Genomic DNA, 21,410 nt, shown 5'->3' with positions numbered 1-21,410 from the left:
AACAGGTCTTATTTTTAATTTCCTGTTGCTCACTCTGGTGGGAAAAAAAACCCCCAGCTTACTGTTCACGTTGGGCTGGCTTCATCCACCACAGTCATCATCCTGGAGCAGTGTGGGAAGAACAAAGGCTACCAAGACAGGGATGCTTGTGGTTTTCACCCAGAAGGTGCCTGCTGCGTGCTGGATGGCCCAGAAAAGATTGAATCTACAATTAATATGAAGACTCTCTGGAAAAACGTTTCAGTGGAAGGGATTGATATCATCTTCTCCAGAGATGCGGGGAGGTAAACACCGTGTGTCGGGGGCTCGGGGGAACGGCAGGAGCAACTCAGTCAGCTCCAGCTTGGACAGTCTTTGCCTTGACTTTCCCTCCAAACAAAATCACTTTGAAGCAAAGTCTTCAGAGGGGCACAAGTATGAAAACTGCCATGAATTTAAATTTTACGTAAAGCAGCTTTCATGAAATGCTACAGCCAGTAGATATTTTTCCATGGATTTGTAAATTCCAAAAGAAACAAGTTCCAGCGTAGCACACCCTGTGATGAACAACCCCAGTAAACCTCAGCTATTAAGAGAGACTGAAAGCAATACCGACTGGTAGCAGATTTTAATCTATTTCTTCTCAGCTGGGAGGGACAGAAAATGTAAATACATACACTGGAGAACAACAATTACAGGTACCTTTAGAAACAGGTCTGTGATCTTATTATGTGTTCCAGTAGTACTGGAGCAATTTTCTACTGTGCTAGTCTTCATAGAAAAGAAAAAAAAGTAGGTTTATTTTTAAATAAAAATCAGTTAATCTTGGCCCTTAAATTCAGGATTTGCACCTGCAAGTTACAAGGTGGGGTGATAAAGACAAAACCCCTCCAGACTGAGAGATACTGTGCCTTACACGTAAAACTGTGTTACATGGTTGTAGTTTCCAGCAGGGTGTGTTACCTTTCCCACCCCACAAGAATGCCTGTCTTGTGATTTTTTTATTTAAAGTTCTTTGTGGGTGGGTGTCTGAGAAACCAAACCATCAGATAAGGAACATTTGTTTCTCAAACTTGGTTTATTTCAGCATTTCCTTTATTCACTAAGCAAATATGTTCTTAATAATTTCATAAACCAGATCTGGTTTGGCTACTTAGAATATTAAAATTTAATCAAAGTTTACTGAGCCTTAATTCAGGTTTCTGGTTTTGTTTTGTTTTTAATATTGCAGGTACATCTGTGATTACACCTACTACACTTCTCTGTATTATGGCAATGGAAGAGCAGCTTTCATCCATGTGCCTCCATTATCCAAGTCAGTAACAGCAGACTTTCTAGGAAAAGCATTACAGACCATTATCTTAGCAATGTTAGAACAGTGTGGGGTGGATCATATAGGAAAAAAAAAAAAAAGATGATTTCTTAGAAAGCAATTCCCTACTTCTTAAATGAAGCAAATCTAAAGATTATTTAAAACCTTCACACAAAAGGATTTTACAGCCCATGTTATTTTCAGTGAAATTTCCTTGCAAAACCCAAACAACTGTTTACATCTCTGAGAAAAAAGCTCGAGGGGAAAAACCAAGTAACCGGCAGTTTGTCTTGCTAAAAATAAGGTTGTTTCAGATTTCAGAAAGTGTGAAACTGGATTTCAAACATTTTAGATGCCTAATCCTAGTTCTGTTGGTTATAAAGACATTAACAAAGACTTGCTGAACCGAGGTGGGCTCTCAGAGCTGTAAGGATGGATGGAACAGAGATCCCCCCAAGCCCATCCCAGTCCAGCTGAAGTGCCCACACAGAACATGTGGGTATGGGAGAAACAGGGCTCCTGGTATGTGAAGTTCTACAATTCCCCCTCCCTGACCTGCTGTAAATGCTGCTTTCCACATCAGCAACGGGCTCTGGGCCCAGGGGGACTTCCGAGTACAGAGAAAACTGGAGTCCAGCAGGATCTGGAATGCTCTTGGTAATTTTAGTTTCAGCCTGAAACCACCACTAACCCCAAATTCTCAGTGCCTGTCCCAAAGAAAAACACCACAGTCCTTCCACAAGCACAGCCCAAAAACAAGTTTTCAGCAGGACAGGTCATGGCTATTCAGGGACTGACACATCAAAATCCAACAGCCAACCTGTCCCAGGAAAGGCAATCCTGAAGCACTGTGCCGTGGGAAGGGCACATGTTACTGACAAAACAGGCGCCAAATGAGATTCCCACATGGTAAAACTTGGGATCAGACCCCTCCACATCCCAAACAGCTCCACACAGAATTGCTGTGCCATGGAAGCTGGGTACCACAGGGGGGTTACAGCACTGCCCCTCAGCACACAGGGAACACCCACATGCACCTTCCTCCACAATCCTGCTACTGCCAGGACACAGGGATGAGATGCAGTTAGCTGGGAATTTTCTAAGTCAGTCACTAGAACAGGGCAGCAGCAGCTTCATCTGGACACCTGGGATTTCTCCAGGGAAACAAAGCCTGCTCCTCAAGCATCATGTCAGTACAACGGACAAGAGACAAATGTAACAGCACAGGCAGCTGATGAGGCTTTGGGCCACCATAGTGCCTTGTTTTAGTCAACACGCTGATGACAAGAGCCTGAGGAACTGGACCTGCCAAGATAATCCCAGTTTTCTCCCCACTGTCTTTCCCAATGCCGCTGCAGAAAGCTGATAACCAGGTGGCTGCCTGAATGCCTCACCTGTGGATTGCTGTGTGGGTAAAAAGTGGATTTTCCTCAAATAACAAACAATGCTCACCTTATTCAGAGGAATCACCCTGCAAAAAACTGCTCAAATCTCACCAAGAAGGCTCCACACACCCTCAGTGCCACTGCACGACAATACTTCTGATTCCAACCCAGCAGTGGCAGTACTGACCCCTACTAAAATATATTCAGAGTAGCTCAATTCAACGCAGCTGAAAAGAAAACCAGAGAAACTTTAGTTTTCTAACCTGTACTTGCTTTCTGGAAGGAGCAACAAATTCAGAAACAGGCAAATGCATACAGAATTCTTTTATTTAACTTAAATCATGTAGTACTGAAACTACTAGAAAAAAGCAGAGTAAGAGAAACTAAAGGAGCCTTAGCTTCAGCCATTCAAAATAGACAAAGTTTCTTCTTTTCATAATGTAAAGAATCCCGAGTATATCGCAATAACAGGAATAAATTCTTACAACAGAATATACAAAAACATTTTGAATTTTTTTTTATCTACTGATTCATTTTAATATAAACACAGGAATTTCTTTAGGAATAATTTATACACAGCAAGTCTTTTTATGTAATAAATTGGCCATGTTATTGTTTAATTTTCTCTTAAAAAAATTTAAACAAGAAAAATTGGAAAATGTATTTGCAACTGCATCCATTCCTTAGCACTTTCTAGTTTTGTTTTTGTCCCAGAGGTAGACAAACTCTGGCCAATCCTTTCATCTCAAACCTCACTGGTTCAGAAAACAGAAGGTGTCCCTGTCCACGGCAGAGGGGTTGGATCTTCAATATCCTTAAATAAAAATAAATAGGGACCCTGCCTTGCTCATTTCAACCAAAGCTTCCAATGGTCCTCAACAGCTTTAGAGAAACTTTTAAAGTGATAAGAGATTTGCAAAGAGTTCTTCAACAGCAGTTATGAAAACCATCTTCCCTCTTTCTCTCACACAGTCACTTCCTTCAAATCACATGGAGCAGAGGTGCTGAACAGCACAGGTGAGCCTGGGGAGCAGCAAACCTGTTCTGTTTCCCCGACCAGTGAGGTTCTTGTAATCCAAAAGGTAACTGCCCTAGACAGTAAAGTGAAATGACCAGGTAAGATGATCCCACCCCAACCAGAGGGCTCTGGAAGACCAGGATACTGAAGATACAGAACATTTTCCCAACTCCTTTACTCACTCGCTGTATGGTGGGACACAAAGCTTGGGTGGGAAGGGGGAGAAGAACAAGCCATGAGTTGGACAAGTCAGCGATCCTTTTTGGCATATTGTAAAGCTAACTAGTAAACTGGTACCATGGAAAAACTGATCACAGACAGACACACCCACACACAGACACAGAAAAGTGCCCTTAAATTATATTTTAGGCATTTATAAACTACAAACATTTTATAAAATTATTCTATGTACTTACAAAATGCAATGAAACATTTAATTAGTTCTTGTAAACCAGATCTTCGTCAACTGACTACCCGTAATCTACTGGACTTAAAGCCCTATTGAAAATGCTAATTAATGGTTACTAATCAACAGAACGCATACCAAAAAAAATATATGAGCACACACGCAAATGCACACACACAAACTAGGGAAGTTCTAAGGTACTTGCAGAACAGACCAGCTGTAGGTGAGACAGATCCATACAGACCGATGACAACCACTGCCATACTCCTGGGAACGAATTCCCCGCTCCAGCTGCCAAGTCCGGAGGTTTACGTACAAGTACCAACGATCAGAACGGGGACACCTGAGCTCTGGTGCTGTCCCACAGATTAAGCTCAGGAAAACCACCTCAAGCTTCTGCCAAGCCCTGTGTCTCTAGATCCCCATTGCCATGTCCTGTTTTCAGGTGTCTCCCCACAAACACATCTCCGTGCTGACTGACCCAGCTGCTCGAGGTCAGGGGCTGTTCAGCACCTCTGAGCAGCAGCTCCCTGAACTGAGGTGTCCTTCCTGCCTACTTGAGTTCTGTATCTTCAGCACCCCTGGCCACTTGGGTTGTTTCTACACATCGTTCTCCAATCCTTGTCTGCACATCTACTCATGGGTTAAGTTGCAATATCTGGCTTTATCACTGGTTAGTAAGGAGTGGATCCCTTGCACCTTCCTCCACTGTTGTTCAGCCCAGTGATTGAATACACGGTTGACAAACAAAATAAAGAAAACAGGAAACAAGTGTTACTTGTACTAATGGAATGAAAAGGGTTTAAATATATATATCTATATTATAGATATACATATGTAGGTATATATATATGTATATATAGATATATATGTATGGAGTTACACCAACAATAGGAGTGTTGTTCACTTAGTCTCGGATTGTACCGAGCACCCCTCAGCAGATCCCAGAGGACCTGACAGCAGCTCCCTCTGGTCACCAGTCATCCTGGGCAAACTGGGCCTTCTTTTTGTTTTGAGACCAAGAGGAGCATCAGTGTGACTGTGCCTAGAACCACAGAGCACTTGGAGCCAGCTGGGAGGGGCAGAGGCATCGCGCTGTCGGAGCCGCGGCGCCCGCGGGCTGGCCCAGCCCCACGCCTTCCACCGCGCTCGGCTGCTGCGCCTTTGTGTCATCCCCCCAAAACAGCATCTGATTTACTCAGGAATCACATTCCTTTGCAACCAAAGCACCTCCTGTGCCCCCGAGAGCTCTGCAGTGCGGGGCAGGTGAGAGCCATGGCCGGGCCCTGCAGTCACAGCCGCCTGCTCCCCGCAGCGACGCCAACTCCTTATCCCACTGCATCCAAACATCTCGGTACCATCCGGCAAAACGCTGGGTTTCAGGGCTGGGTGGGCTTTTGTTTTCAATTTATAAACAAACTGGATTACTTGAACTTTATTCAAACATAGCTGAAGTTCTAAATAAATTTTCCATACCAGACAAGCCAGTGGTCTCAGGGAAGAACAACATTACAAACCATATTATGACTCTATCAAGCCAACATTAATTCTCAGTTGTTCACATGCACAAACAACTCGATTTACTGTCCAAGGGAAGTCTGCATGAAAAACCCATGTGAATAAAGCTATTCAAAATGCACAAAACACAACAAAAATAAACTATGGAAACAAACAGAACGAAAAAGGAATTAAGCTTGAACTGCAAACACAGAACGCAATGGTATCATGAAGGTGGTTTGGTCCAGGAGAGCTGACTGCCATCACACACATGTATGTGAGGCCCTGTGACTGTCTTCTACTGAAGTGCTTTTTGAAATGTTTCTCGTGATGCTACGCCATTAGTGTTTCTTCCTAATGCATTGTAAAACCACCTACATACAATTCTACAAACCAGTAACTCGGACAGTTTTAACAAAACCCTCCCAGCCAGCTGAAAGATCTGAGGATCTCCAGTTGTGGTAATCAATATGTGCAAGGGAGGGGAACAACCACTGCACCCAAAGGTCACTGGAACATAATCAAACATGGAAAACCAAACCCATCTAGTGAAAACTTCCAATTTTGCTGGTTTCTCAGGACTAGGGAGAAATGCTCCCTCCAAAGACAAACTCTCAGAATTAACCACAGCACTGTGTATCCAAGAGGCCGTGTACAACTCCAGGCACCACATTACTCAGATACCACAACCAACACCTGCAGGAACAGCTGCCAGAGCTGGAAAAAGGGAAACATTATACATCAAAATGATGGCAAGCTCGTGTTAGTCCTGTGTGCTTGTAAACCAGTTACACGCTGTCAGAGGGCAGTTAAAATTTGATGGCTGGTCCATCAGAATCCACAGTTATAAGGCATATAAACAGGGGAAGAAAAGGGAACTGACTTTTTACTGGCGTGTTAAAAGAAATCAATATTAGTTTGGGGGAAAAAAATTAAAAAAAAAAAAAAAAATCAGTGCTCTCATCAAACAGAAGCAGCAAAGACCCAAAGCTGTAAACTCAATCTAGCAGGATCAACAGGCAGCCTGTGACAGGTTTTTTGGTCAAGAAAGCGATGCTATCGCTGTATGAGCCAATTTATTTTTGGGTTCTGATTCAGCCAAATGTCTTTTTGGTGCTTGTGACATCTGAGCAAGAACTGGCAGGAATGACTTAGCCCATTCTACAGGACAAACAGAAAGACCATTCCCTTTAGTAGTTCTTCTGGACTTCCAAACATTGTAAACAGTTGATTTCTGTAACAGATTTCAGCAAATACTCACAATTTGAAGTCCCCGTATCAGGTCACCTACATTTCCACTCCTCTAAACACGCAGCGTTTTGCTGCTGACCCACGGACTGCTGTGACAGCACATTAAAAAGCCTCTGTGTTTCCTTAAAGAATGGTCACCCTAAGTCAGACAACTCTTGGATTTCTCCTCAAATAACGAATCTGATGCAAAAAATTGGAGAAACCCCTTGGAATTGCGGCAAATATTCTGAAGTGACCCTTTGTGGCAGGCAGTGATTGTTCCCCTCCAGAACCTAGAGCATGTGGTATATGGAGTGAGAGGTTACCAGTATCAACGGCATTTATTGGCTGCTGAGAAATGTGAGATGTATTCTTTTTATATACACACATATAAAAAAATAAGAGTGAGGTAGATAAATGTTTGAAAAAAAAAAATCAAAAACTGTCCCCCTGTCATACTCTAAAACCCTTATCTTAGTATTTAAATTTATTATGGGGCATCTCTACAGTGATTTAAACTGATATCACAAAAATAAATAAAAAATCCTACATAGAATACCTTCTTAATTAACTTTTTTGTCTTTTTCATTTTTAAAAGGGAAAAATAACTACGGGACAGAGGCAAGAGAAGATAATGGGACCTAAACTACACAAGCAAAAAGCACTACAAACTTTTTAAAATCTCCAGTCAAAACTAGCAATCAGTATATTTTAATTCGTTGTTCTTACTCAAAGATTTGAACGTTTCCATCCCAGAACCACCTCTTCCTGCCATCGTTTGGTTGGATCAGTGCTAAACAAAGGCCCAGACGCTGGAACTAAGGTAAGATGAGCAACTGGTGCAACTCCTTGGTTGTCGACTTCCTGACGGCCCCTCCTTCCCCTCTCACCAAGGCTTCTGCAACTGAGCAAACAAGCTCACTCGTTTTCTTTTGTTCTGAGGTTTGGTCTATGATTTAAGCCACAAGCTTGGACTTGTACAGGTTTCCATAGCTGCCAACACTTCACCGTTTGCCAGCCAAGCCGCTGGCCCCAGCTCTGTGCTTTCCACCCAGCTCCACAGAAATGGGGTGGTGGCTTCGTTTGGTTGGTGCTTGTTTTCCTCACCAGGGGTGTGAAGTGCGGCCCAGGTGCCCTCCCAGGAGGGTTCCCCTCCATGAGAGCTTTCCCATCAGGAAGGAGAAGAGCTGGGGTTGGCTGGAGCCAGGTGTTCAGTGGCCACCCTAGGAATGCCTGGCATCATCGCCAGCTGCACCTGGCATAGCTCTTGTTCACAGGGTGGGAGGGCTAAATAGTCTTTTTACAGATCAGTGACCCAAAAGCCTGGTTGTCTGCTGTTGTACCCAACAAATAATTTAAAAAGAATGCATGTGTGTGTGTGTCTGTGTGGGGATGGGCGGGTGGGGGGGTGTGCCACAACCAAAACAAGCGGGGAGGGGACGAGGGGTAGGACCCTTGTACAACAATGAATATAAACACTGAACAAGAATGTACTAAATATTTAACCTTTTGTTTCTGACCTGAGTTTGTATCATGCCTTGCACTGTAAGAGACTCCCGTGCTGCCTGGGCAGAGGTTAGTGGGAAGGAAGGAAAACTGGGGCTTAAAAACACCACACCACAGCACTGCCAGAGTGTTCCCGTGCGGGGTGTCCCTTCTTTCTCCGTGTCCCCCTCAAAAGCCCTGTAAGCCCACACAGCCAAGATGCTGTAAAACAACTAATGGGAAAAAAAATTAAATTAAATTTAATTTAAAAAAAAAAAAAAAGGAGGAAATGTATTTATAAAAAGGCATTAAACAGTTCATGGCAATTCATATGAAAGGTAGCGGTTACCGGGAAGGAGGAAGTAAAGGTTACACACTATAGTACAAAGCATAAGAAAATTTGTTGAAGTGGAAGGGAAGGGAAAGGAGGGCAGACCTGAAGGTTTTCATAGATTAAATCCACAAAGATAAAGAACAAAAAAAATAGCAGCTTTTTTCTGTACAGACATATAGATGAGTATCTGAACCGTAAAAAAGTTATAAAAGTGACACAAAAGACAATGTGTATGCAAATGATCCATGGTCTAACATAGAACTGCAAGACCCTTCGAGAAGTCTTAATAATAAAGAGAAAAGGTCAACAAAGCATCATATACTTGAATCCGGTTACTGCTTTTTTTTGTCTTCTCCAATTTATGTTTCTAGGTGTTTTTCCTCGCCAGCCTGTGGAGGAAGGACAGGCTGCACCGATGGAGATCTCGGCCGCTTAGGTTCAGGTTTCTCATAATTCGTTTTTGGCGTGCGGTTGACTTTTTTTGTACGAAATGCACGTGTTTGTTTAGCTCACCACTGCCAGTTTTGTCCAGAATGGGATAGGGACAGGGGTGGAGGGAGGGCTGGTTCTTTACCCCATCCCTTTTATCTTCTCCATCACAAGAAAAAAAATAAAAATAAATCACATTTTGTCCAGTTTTGAAAAAAGATCTAGACAATTTGATTTTTTTTCTAATTTTTTTTTTTTTTTAAATACCAGTGCATGACTGAATAGAACTTATTGGTCAGGATCTCTTTTGAACAGAGCAGTTGATTACTGTGCTCCTTCCACGCCTACAAAAAGAACAACAAAAAAAAAGAAAACGAAAACAAAAAACAAAGAGTTCATTTTTTTTTGGCAAAATTTGGCAGCGTTGAAAATGGTAACAGCCTTGGACGAATGATGGCCCTTTTGTATTCTTTTACATGTTCCTAAAAAGATTAAAGAGCAACATTAAAAATCCAGTCTTTTTTAGTTTAGTTTTTTTTTCGTGTGTGTGGTTTTTTTTGTTTGTTTGTGTTTTTTTTTATAAAGACCTACAGTGTTAGGCAGGTGCTTGCAGGGGTACTGGGAACCACCTGGCCTGCGATATCTTTGATCTGATAAAAGTGCTGTACGGTTGAACTTGCACGCAGATATGTTTCCCATTATGAAGCAAAAAGAGAGACAGAAAGAAAGAGAAGGGAGAGGAAAGAGAAGAGAGAGAGAGAGAGAGAGAGAGAGACATCAGATCTCAAGTTTTCTGTTGCTATTAAGTGTTAACATTAAGAGTTTTTAAAAGGCCAACTGTGTGCCCCATGACTGGAGTCCTTGACTGAAACAAACATCTGCTTGCATATCGAAAAAAAGAAAAATACGGCAACTTGTTTACTGAAAAAAGGGTTCTCCCAAGTGCAGCTATGGCAGTTCTGAAGATCCACTGAGGTACAGTAGGCTTTTGAATATATTGTGATTTTTCCTTTCTTTCTTCCCCCAATGCCTGTGTTTCTCTGGGCGGTGTTCCTGCCGGGCTCGGAGGATCAGCAGGCCGACGACTGGGGCAGGGGCAGGGCCCTCTCGTTCTTGCGGCCCCCGTTCATGTGCGCGTACGGCTGTCGCTCCTCGAAGCTGGCCCGGAGCACCACCACGCCGGGGCCGTTCTCAGCTTTGTGTCCTGAGTGCTTGTCAGTGGGTTGGAGGGTGGAGGAGGGATCTAAAGGAATGCTCTCCATGTTCTCAGTCTCCAGGTCAAGCTCCTCTGTGTCCGGAGGCTTGTTCTCCTCACTGTAGAAGAAGGAGACCTCTTTGAAGGCTGGGTCCAGCTCGTCTTTGATGCTACCGATGATTTCCAAGAAGGAGGGTCTCATTTTCGGGTTGTACTGCCAGCACATGCGCATCAGCTCAAACCTGGGCGAGAAACACACAGGGAAAAGCATTTACTGAGGTGTTCTATGAGCCCTGACTGGACTGGACCACACGGTTCAGAACATCATTCCATTCTGACGGCAGACGAAGTGCTGAGATCCCTGTGCCACATTTCAACCTCCCTTCTGATCACCCTTTTACTGCTGTAACTCCCACCTCACCCTTCTCCACTCCCTCTCACACACCTGCCCATACCTGTTACCTGACATCCATTCATTGGATGTCATTACCTGACAACCATTTCATACTTTAATTCTGACCTGATATTTCTCCTTCTCCTCCAAAGTACCCTGTGCTCACTCGGCCATAAATTACGTGACTGTGCCTCTCGGAGGATCTTTTTCAAACCACCGATCCCACCCATCAATACTGCCTTGGAAAAAAATTAAAATAGGAAAAATACACACAAGGTAAAGCACTGCTTTTTTTCCCCCCGAAAGAAGAAAATTACATTCAAATTAATTGTAATCCCCAGCAGACATTTTCCAATCTCAAAGACACTCTCTAATATTTTTATTTTAAAATTAGGTTGTTTTCATTTACGGCCAGGGATGCATTAATATTTCACGGAGTGTGAGATCATCTGTTTAAGCACATCCATGATTAGATCTGTACAATGTCCCATGCTGGCAAAACAAAACCACAAAATGAAACAGTAATACAGACATAATGAAAACAGCATTTTCATGACACAGCAAAATTGGATATTCCCAGGAGATCGCCCTGAGCTTTAAACATAACACAAGAAAGGATTTCACTGTCTGTGAAGGTGGAATAGGGATGTCTTCTGTTAGCACAGTGCAGTAATAGGACAAATTTAAATAAGAAAAGGAAGATTAGCATTAATTCTTTGAGCCAATCCTCTGTGTACACAGTGCTCAGAGGAACACGCTGTGTGGAGGAAGTCATTGCTGGCCAAAACTACTACTCTGTGTTAGAGTAAGAATGGAGCTAAAAATAAAACAGAGCAAAGAAAGCTCTCTCATTTAAGGTAACACACTGGAGAATCCTTTGTGTCCTGACTTATCTGCCAGCACTGGGACCTGCAGCCCCAGTGAGACCCCCCTGGCTTTCTGGGGTTCACTTCCCACCTCTGCCAGCCTTCCCTCAAGCCAGGTCACATCATCTTTTAGCTTTAATTCTACAGAACAGCAATACCATACTCCAAACTTCCTCATGTTTTCAGAGCGTAAACAAGCAATTCTATTTGATCCTTTAATTAGAGCTCTCACTGCCTTGTGCCCTCAGTTCACCAGATCTCTGCATCAGTGGGGAAAGATTATTTTTTTAGATTAGAAAGAAAACAAACAAATGAACAAAAATTCACTCTCTTTTTGAATAGTACCCCAGTCCCTTCCAGAGTAATGGCCCTGCTCTAGGAGAAACCTTCCAACAGGACTCTCACCAAGCTGGAAGACCCTGGGCTCTGCAGGCTGTTGCTGTGCACAGGTTTGGAGAGTCTGGGAACCGTGGCCTGGAACAAAACCACAGCAAAGAAACCCCCTCCCCAGAAACCTGGGAAACTGGGAAATCTGTAGGATCTCCACTGTGTTCTGAGCTGACTGAGGCAGCAGGGAGAGGGCAAGCGGCCGTGTTTGGGCTGCAAACACCGCTGAGTGCTTTGACCAAACCCAAAGCAATCGGCGCTGAAGTGCATCTCAAGTCCCCAGTCCTCCTGCCAGAGCTCCGCTGGCACAGCTCCCCGTGAGCAAACGTCAGCCACCTGAGAATGGCCTTGTGACACCCAACGAGGAGCTGGCAAAACCAGTCTGTGCTGGGAGCACTCCCCGGGTACTCAATGCTGCATTGTAACCGCACGTAGACACGTAAACACCGCTCGGCCAGCGCCGGGTTTGGAGCCTTTAAAAAGCCTCTCAGAGCAAAAGCGAAGCCAAGCTATAAAACTGCACCGTACCCTCACCCACGAGAGGGGAGGGAAGGCTTGAGACATAAATATATAAAATCCATTTCTGTTACTTCATTGCTGTTTCCTTTCCAGCTGACTGCTGCGTCCCTGAATAGAAGCGCTGGCTGGAGCCAGGAACACTGGATATTCACTGGCACTGTGCCCCGAGGCCTAAGGGCAATGCTAAGGAGATACCACAAGCAGCGGAGTAATGCATGTGACATCAGCACAAACAAGGACATGTGATGTTTCTTTTAAGCCATTCCAGATTTAAAAACCCTACAGAGTTCCCATAAAAGGATTTTTTTTTCTTTTTAACTCCGTGTGTCCGCAGACCTTGTTTACATTATCTTAAACAAAACAGAAACCTTTCCAGTAGACAACAGGAGAATTTACAGGCTGTTAATAGAACCTGAGCAGATTTATAAAGTACGTTCCTGACTGGTGGCAAGTGAGCTCCAGGGAGCTGGAGGCACCGTCATGGGACAGGGGAACAGCCAGCATCCCTCTGTGCATCTTTTGCTCAAAGAACTGAGCAGAAAATGAATTCTGGTTTGCACTGAGACAATAAAAAACAGAAAATGGAAAGTTCCTATAGATGCTGAATTCCATTTGTGCTTTGCATTAGGCTTGATTTGGTGGGGAAAAGCGAAAGGACCTCTCCTCCCCTGCTGGTGGTGCCTGCTGACAGTCCCTCTGCAGAGCAGACCCCGGGTTCTACCCAGGAACAAAGGGAAATCAGCACTGCGTAAATAGTCTCCTCATCTACAATGCATGTGGGGGAAGCAATTCTGCTTCAAAAACAGAGTGGAATTCCAGCCTCCACAACTTTTAAAAGCCCCATGGGAACACGCTGTCTGAGAGCTTCAGCTGTACCCAAGCTCCAGCCACGCAGCCGTCACCTGATGAGCGGTGCCATAACAATGGGAGGACATAAAAACATCACTTGGTGCACAGGAAGAGGAGAAAAACAGCAAAGCTTCTCCTGGCACTGTCTTACTGAACCATCTGTCTCATTGCATGGTTCTGTCTGCAAAACCACGCCAGCTATGCCAAGAGGGTGTAGCACAAACACAACTGAGTCTTGTTTCACCCTGTGCAAGAGTAAAAAGCCTCCAGAAATACCGTCCCCTTTGTGCTTTGCCCTTTTTCACAGGGATTTACCACCTCTGAACCACGGGACAACCACACCATAAAATCCCCCCTTTGCACAAGCATCTGACAAACCAAACTGCAGAACAGAAACCTCTGCAGCTCCTGCTGGAAGCTCCTGATTCACTGCTGAAGGGGCCAGGAGAGCACAGGCACCGACAGGCACGACCAGGAGACGTGGAGCATCCAAGCCTGCCGGCACCATGAGCATGTGGGGGGAACACGAGGTCCTGAGGAGAACTGCTCAGTGGCTGCAGGGTGCACGGCTGTGTCAACACTCACAGCACCCACACGGTTCAAAACAGTGGGGCTGGTGACAGCAAAACTCTCCTCTCTGTTCTCCTCTACACTTCCCCACAGCAGTTACCTCCTCCACCTGTCCTGGAGGTTTCTCCATATGAGCACACTCCCCTCTCCCTACAGACAGGTCCCCTGGTGTTCTGACCATAATTCCACTGGTGTTCTCACCATAATTTTAGTTGTTTCCAAGTCAAGCTAATTTAAAGAACAAAGTACCTCTGCCTTTGTAGCTACCACGTGAGACAAAGGAACACAGTTCCTGGCTCCCTCTCTCACCTGCTTCCAGACAGCACCAAGCCCAAATAACTGATCTCCCTGCAGCAGGTGGGCTTTGCTTTTGGGACATCTTGAGAGTCAATATTAAAATATCACAGACCAGTCTCCACCAGTAAGAATTTGTGCTTTCTAAAAGACACCTTCCACTGGCACAGACATGCCAAGAAACCTGTCTTTAAGCAGAATCTTTTGGCAAACTCCACAAAAAAGAGGATCCCTTATTTTACAAAGGGTTTTATAAAGCAGTGGCCTGGAACATGGTGGGATGTCTGGCAGATCCATATGGAATTTCAGGGCTCTTTGTTACAAGCACCTTTCTGCCTATTCCCTAATTTTCTTGTAGGTCCCTGGCAGCTGAGAGGGGACAGGACCTGTGCCTACAGACCAGACCAGGTGTCTGACCCTGCCCACAGCCACACCTGTGAGGGGGACGACTGGCAGGAGTTGTCAGGTCACCCAGTGTGGCACAGCATCGTTAAAGCATCCTGGGATAATGGGGTGGAGGACAGGGAAAGGAGGGAAAGCACAACAGTAACACAAAAGACATTCTTTGAATGCCAAATGCACGTGCAGGGAACAAAGGTGAAGGTTATTCCTGGAGCTCCCAACTGTTATTCCTACAACAGTCTATTTGAATTTCAGCAGATTTGGATGTCTGTCCTAAAACAAAGACAAAACAGACTGAAAGAGAGCTAAAGCAAGTCACAATAAGGTCAATACATTCTATTTTTTTTTCATTTTGGACATTTTATACTCAGCTGTGTCAAACAAACCCCCACTGCTAAAGCGAGTGCGCCTTGGTTCTGAGTTTAGCCCCATTCCTTGTTCTGAAGGAGTGAAGCAGCTCCATTAAAAGGCAGATTTTTTTTATTGTGCACCTCTGCACCATGAGGCCGAGTCCTATGGCCAAAACTAACCTCTGAACTGCTTCTTCCTCAGAATCAGCACAAAAGAGGCCTTTGCTGTTGCACCCTGGTGCAAAGATCTGCTCTGCCAGACTTTAACCAAGTTCTCCCAGCTCACAAGCCAGGACCCTGAGAGTGGATTCATCCAGTAGCAACAGCCAGGAGCAGAGGAGATTTCCTGAGGAGGGGGAGGACAGAGAGCTGGGTGGGCTGCAGTAGGGAAAGCTTCAGCTTCTGTCAGTGCCTCCCCTCCCACCCCTCTGCTCATACCACACGTGCCCCAGTTAGTGAGGAATTTCTAAAGCTGAATCTCTCCCCGAGTTTGTTCTCACTGCAGAGGTGTTTGTCCCTGTGGACTCTGATCCTGTCACACACCACGTTCGTTCTCCCCCCATTACACAGCTCTGACCATGTTAAACAATGCCCAGTCAATCGACTGCCAGGAATTCTCCCCAGCATCGTGAAAGGGAAGGAATGTGAAACCAAGGAATCACATGGCAGCTACACCTCCCCCTGCATATACCACCCACCCCCCTCAAACAACAAAACAACACTGCCTGTCATCTGAAACCGCAGCCAGGCTCCAGCCAAAAAAGCTATTTTCCTAAGAATCCCAAGCAGCTGAGGCCCTTAAGTGATTGTATCCCTTCTGTGGGCCTCCAACAAATTTCAATAACTGCAAGACGCAGTATTTCCTTCCCAAAAGTCAGTTTGGGAAGTATATCAAAGCAATAAAGTCTGAACAACTGAAACTGCTGTACACAAAGGCCAGCAGAAGTATTTCAGCAATGTAAAGCTAAAAACTGAAGCTGCTGCACTGCACACCCTCTGCTGCTGCGAGGCTTTGGGTCGATGCTGGGGCAGGGAGAGGTTTTTCTGTGAAAAAACACTTTCTGTGCTTTCAGGGAAGGAAACTGCTTGCAGGGGGGATTTGTTTATCTCCATGGGGTGAGTGACACAGCAGATCCAACAAGGCTTCCGACAGAGCAAGGATACACTGATTTATCTGTATGCTGAACTAAAAAGTTGAATTCCAGTGTTTATGCACATCTCAGCTTGTCCCAGGCTCTTTTCTCTCTTTATGCTCAACAGAATTACTTTAAGCAGAAGAGACAAGGTTTAGGCACAGAGTCTCCCGCTCAAGCAAATGTTGCTTATGAGCTTTATAAAGTCTAATTTTATTCAAGAACACCAAGACTGTGCTTTGTTTCCTTATCAGAGGAGAAGGATAGCCTAAAGTGAGATTCTGGCTTTCTGGAATGTCTGACTACTACAAAATACTGGATTGACAGAGACTGTTTGAGCAGCACCTCCCGTGACTTGAACTCCTTAACAGCCCCTCCTGTGGCAGATGGGGAAGAGCAGGCACCGAAGGGATCAGGAAGAATGAGCTGTGCAGGGAGGAGACAGTGGTGGCTGTGGCACTTACAGCATGTCAGGGCAGTTGTCTGGTTTCTCCAGCAGCCCCCCCTCCATCACGAAGCGAAGCACCTGCTCGTTGGTCATGCCCTGGTACGGCTGCTCCGCCAGCGTCGCGATCTCCCACAGCACCACCCCGAACGACCTGCAACAGAGAGCACAGCTTGAGGAGCCTGAGCCATCCCTACAGGACATAAGGGGGGGATTTCTTAGCTGATGCTCAGCAGTAGGTGTCCATGGGTGTTTTCTTTTAACACAGAATTCCCACTGCTCAAAAAGCAACGCAGCCGTGGTGACAGTCACAGCACCGTGGACTTCAAACACCTCGGGTGGTGTCTCAGTGGTGAGAAGGGCTCCCAGTTCTGAGTGACTCTTCAGAACGGCCTCTGTAAGCAAAGACTGGCACAATTCCATCCCCACTTTTCACACCACAGTCTGCAGCCCAGAGCTGGTCATGTTTATGATGGTTCAGTGGTCCAGCATTACTTGGCTACGCCAGTTCTGCCCAGGTCCATCAGTAAAAAAGCCACCACAGGCTCATTGCACCGACCAGGAGCCTCCTGACTCAGAGGAGACTGAAGCTCTGAGCTTGTCTGGAGAATCAGCTCACATCCCATCTCCCTTTAGAGTCCAGACTTTAGATGCACTGCCAGGTGGGAAGAAGGGAAGAACAGTGGAGATGGGAAAAGGAAAGGTACAGGTAAGGGGGGAAAAAATGTAAAAAATTAAAAAATCCTATCCTATTCTATTCTATCCTATCTCCATGCTGGCTGTACAGCTCAGGTTGGACACACACCTAACCATTAAAGTCTGCAGTAAGATCTTTGTGTGGTTGGGGGCAGGGAATCAAACCTTCTAAGCAGTGGAGAAGTTGCAGAGACTTTAAAGTAAGCTTGGCAAGCTTTCCCCCAAGCCACAGAGACAGCAAGAAAAAAAATCTGTACACTTAATACACTAAACTCCAAATCTTCATGTAACACATCTCAGGTACTCCTGATAGTGGCTGAGAAGGCAGGAGCACAGAACTGTAAGCTCTCGTTCCAGTGCAAGCTGCTTTTCATCACTTGAGTCACACAAATCCACTTGAAAAGCTGCATTTTCCCTCACTGCTCCACAGGCTGAGAGAGCCAGACAGCAAACACACACCACCCCCTGGGCATCTCACCTGCCTCACCACCCACAGCCAGCAAACCAACCAGCCTCCACTGCCCAGGCACAAAAACACTGCTTGGGTAATGCCTTCCATTTATCCCTCTGCTTTGGTTTCTGCCACATTCTAAGTTAAAGGTGCAAAGTCAGGATCATACAGCAGCAACAAACCCAATTTTTGGAAAAGATACGGAAGAAACATGAACATTCTCCAGCCTCTTGTACCAAGACCCCAATTTGCTGTTTTAAGCAGCAGAATGTTAAAGCCCCCAGGAAAAACTCAGTTACCCCTTTTGCAACGTGTATGTAACTATGTTCTTGGAACAGAGCTTCCAGCTCCTTCCAGATAACTCCAAAGGACAGCAGAAGTGAAAAAAAAGAAGTTTGTCTAATAATAGGAATTGATTACTGGCGAAGGAAGATAAGCAGAGTTATGTAATTGGGTAGTTTGGACGCAAGTATTGACACTTTCTAAAAATATCTCCATTTAAAATTAGTTTATTGAGCAGACATGGCTCAAATTGTCTGCACTGCACTGAAGAGGCTCTACTTTTAGAGCTGCTGGGCAAAAGGAGGAAAATCTCGCTGCTGTCTGAGTTGTGTGGCTGAACTGCTGAGTCAAGCTGGGAGGAAAACGCGCAGTTCCACCGGGGTGTTGTTACGAAAACAGGAGTCCGCTGTCATTAGCTGGTTATGGCTGAGTGGTTTTATCTTTCAGCTATGCCCAGGATCTAAACTGGTTTGCCAGAAGCCACAAACAGCCTTACAATTGTTTGCCTTTCAGGGGAGGGAGAGACAGAGGGTCAACGGAACGTTTTGGTGCCTTTGAAGCTACTTTGATCGCTGCAGGAATAATGAGGACAAGTCTTGCACACCTACTCATCTTATTATCCCAACTAATAAACTCAGGTTGCTCCTTCCAGGCAACTACCAGCCCTGAAAGAATGCAAGATGCTGAGGACTTATTTATAGAAATCCACCCTCACCCTGAAGAGTATTACATTAGTTTTAAAATGTCCTCCTTCCCTAACTACAACAAAAACAGTCCTGTCTCTAATTACCTCATTCTTCAGCCTGAAAAGCAATAAAAGAATGAACTGCTAAAGCTCCACCCTTCAAACCTCCAGACACTCTCCTTGCAGTTTGCCATTTCACCTTACAGCTTATAAATCCTGGGCTCTGACCACTCTCACAGTTTGTCTTTTTGATATCTTGGCTTCCAGAACTGATCTCGAAGAACATGTCACAATATCCGACCAAAAAAAACAAGAAAAACAATCTCAACCTTCTTTTTTTTTCACAATTTAATGCAAATGAATGGCTCCCAAAACAGCCAAGCTCCATGGTTTACATGGAGCACTTAAAAATCTGAACCAATACAAGGATTCTGGTAATTTTTCCTGGCATGGAGAGACCTTCAATGTATTATAGTGTCTGGTCTAAAAGTTACTGAAGAGTAAGTTGGACTGATCCTTTTAGCCATAAGCAGATCAAGGAAATAGTAAGGATTTCATGACAGTGATAAGTCAAGCTCCTGCTACATTTGGAATCTGGATTGAAATTTCTCTGTAGCTGTGGATACACATTCTAAACAAACTGCAAATTTCTCACATTGAGCCACTTGTTTTGTGCCTCCAGAAAGTGCATCTCTGTGAAACAAATTTTCAGAGCAAATCACTTCTAACAATTAAGATGTGAAACCCTCCCAAAGAAGAACTGTCTGAAATACCCATGAGTGCTGTGGACCTCCTCTCCATAAAACAATTTTTTTCCTCTCTATGCTTTCAAGTAAAAATCTGTCAGATTTTCCTGCTCCTTCCCTTAAGTATTCCAACCTTGCAACAAGTAAACTACTTTCCAGGTCAGGATATTTCACTCAGACCGTCCCCCTGATCAACTGCAATGTTGTTTGCACAACCCTGCTTTGGACTGAATGACAGACAAATGCCAAATCATGGAATCACAGGATTGTTTGGGTTGGAAGGGACCTTACAGATCATCTCATTCCAGCTCCCTCTCACCTTCCTCTAGCCCAGGTTGCTCCAAGCCCCATCCAACCTGGCCTTGGACACTTCCAGGGATGGGGCAGCCACAACTTCTCCGGGCAACATCTGCCAGGGCCTCCCCACCTTCAGAGGATTGGATATTAGGATTTCTTCCTAATATCCAATCTAACCCTACTCTCTTCCTTGTCAGCATTGAAGGGAACACTCACATACTTCCTACAACAAGTACAGCACTAATTTACTTCTGACACTTGATTTGGAGTTTTTTTTGTTTGGAATTTGAGTTGTGTTTACAGAATAACATCACTAAACATCTCCAGGCTAAAGGAAAGCACACATGGAACCAGCCTGCTCCGTCACCACAGGGACACCTGACCCACATTCCCTTTGGATGCAACGGCTGGACCTGAAAGTTCCTCTTGTGTGGTGAGAACAGGCAGCTCTGCCAGCTCCTCACTCCAGGCTCAGCCAGGTCGACATCTGGGGATTTTCTAGTGATCTAGTCCAAATTTCTGTCTGCTTTGTGAAGCCATTACAAGTCCCAAAGTTCTTTTACTGGGGGGACTGCCAAAAGCCTGCCTGCGCTGCTCCATCAGATAAATGGCTGATACAGGGCTTCCCCTCGACTCTACGTGGTTATTTTCATCTGTTTCCAAGTCTGAGGGTTACTGGATTCAAAAGTAAGTTCCTGGCCATATGTAAAATAAAATTTAAGCACCGTTCTGTTGCTTTGCTTTTTCACTTGAATTCCTCTTATGAACATTTCACTCATAGCTGGTGCTCTGGACCACAGACCACTGACTCCAAATCCTCAAGCTGTTTAAAGAAAGTGCAGTTTACTACACAAAAATGCCTTTCCTCCTGACTTCTAGACATTTGGAGGCAATCAGCTGCCAATTCTGTAACAGATCAGCAGTAAAAACATCTTGTTAGGAAGGCAGAGAAATCATAAAAGACAGAGTAGAGGTTCTGCCAGTACAAGACCATCTTCTGCCAAGTCCTCCCTACCTATGTCCAAAAGCTGGGGGGTGTGTGGGGAGCTGTTCCAGAGGATTACTCCTCCTGAGTGTACTCCTCTATTAATAACTGCACAGATACAGCAGGCAGGCAGTGTGCTTTGAAAGAAAACCCTATTTCTGCATCTTGCAGTACATAAAAACAAGCAAACAAAGCTCCAAATGGAGAGGGATATGCGTGAGGGAGAGATCCCCAAAAAGCCTGCTGGTGTACACAACCCGTCTGGGGGAAAGGGGAGTTGTTTACACAGAAGGTTTTGATGGAAAAGCAGGTCAGCACTAGGAACCTTTCTATATTCCTGGCAACTTTTAATGCTTTTCTTGAAGGAGGAGGGCAATGTAAAAAAATGACAACTTGCTCCTCCAGGTGAAGGTAACGTTTTTCACTGCACAACTGATTTTACAACTAACAGCAGGAAACAAGCCACCACCTCCAGTTTCAGAAATCCATTTAATTCTGCTCTCCCTGAGAGACAGAATTTAACCTCATGAGTTCTTGATTTTGCAGTGGGAATATGGCCATAAAGCAGAATGTTTCAAGGTGGAAGAAGGGAGTTACCTTTGAATGGACAGAACACTTAGTTAAGCCTACTAAAACAAGAGGAGGGGATAGAAAGAAAAGGGGTTAAACCAGCTTTTCAGAGCCCCTTCTTTGTTACCAGACGTCGGAGTGTGTTGTGAAGACTCCGTCTTTCAGGGATTCCGGGGACATCCAGCGGACAGGCAGCAACCCCTTCCCTCCTTTCCGGTA

At 44.8% G+C, this 21,410-nt stretch overlaps 2 protein-coding genes across 3 annotated transcripts in view; one reads left to right on the top strand and one right to left on the bottom strand.

Moving 5' to 3' along the window:
* The window catches only part of PGPEP1L (pyroglutamyl-peptidase I-like), a 17,243-nt gene extending 13,731 nt beyond the window's left edge, over positions 1–3,512 (top strand). For both annotated transcript variants that reach the window (XM_017805049.1, XM_017805048.1), the window contains exons 6-7: positions 58–284; positions 1,211–3,512. In XM_017805049.1, coding sequence (XP_017660538.1) covers positions 58–284; positions 1,211–1,397 — 414 coding nt within the window. In that variant the 3' untranslated portion in view covers positions 1,398–3,512. The remainder of the gene's footprint in view (positions 1–57; positions 285–1,210) is intronic.
* Positions 2,986–21,410, bottom strand: part of IGF1R (insulin like growth factor 1 receptor) — a 179,849-nt gene continuing 161,424 nt past the window's right edge. The window contains exons 19-21 of the mRNA XM_017805050.1: positions 21,319–21,410; positions 16,499–16,633; positions 2,986–10,512 (exon numbers count right to left, since the gene is read on the bottom strand). The exon at positions 21,319–21,410 is cut by the window's right edge and continues 25 nt beyond it. Of these exons, the coding sequence (XP_017660539.1) occupies positions 10,146–10,512; positions 16,499–16,633; positions 21,319–21,410 (594 nt within the window). The 3' untranslated portion in view covers positions 2,986–10,145. The remainder of the gene's footprint in view (positions 10,513–16,498; positions 16,634–21,318) is intronic.

This window comes from Lepidothrix coronata, unplaced genomic scaffold (assembly GCF_001604755.1).
Source record: "Lepidothrix coronata isolate B3197 unplaced genomic scaffold, Lepidothrix_coronata-1.0 Scaffold11, whole genome shotgun sequence".
In the NCBI taxonomy this organism is placed as follows: Eukaryota; Metazoa; Chordata; class Aves; order Passeriformes; family Pipridae; genus Lepidothrix; species Lepidothrix coronata.
The sequence above is the reverse complement of the archived record's forward strand: the minus strand, read 5'-3'. Positions and strand labels throughout refer to the sequence as shown.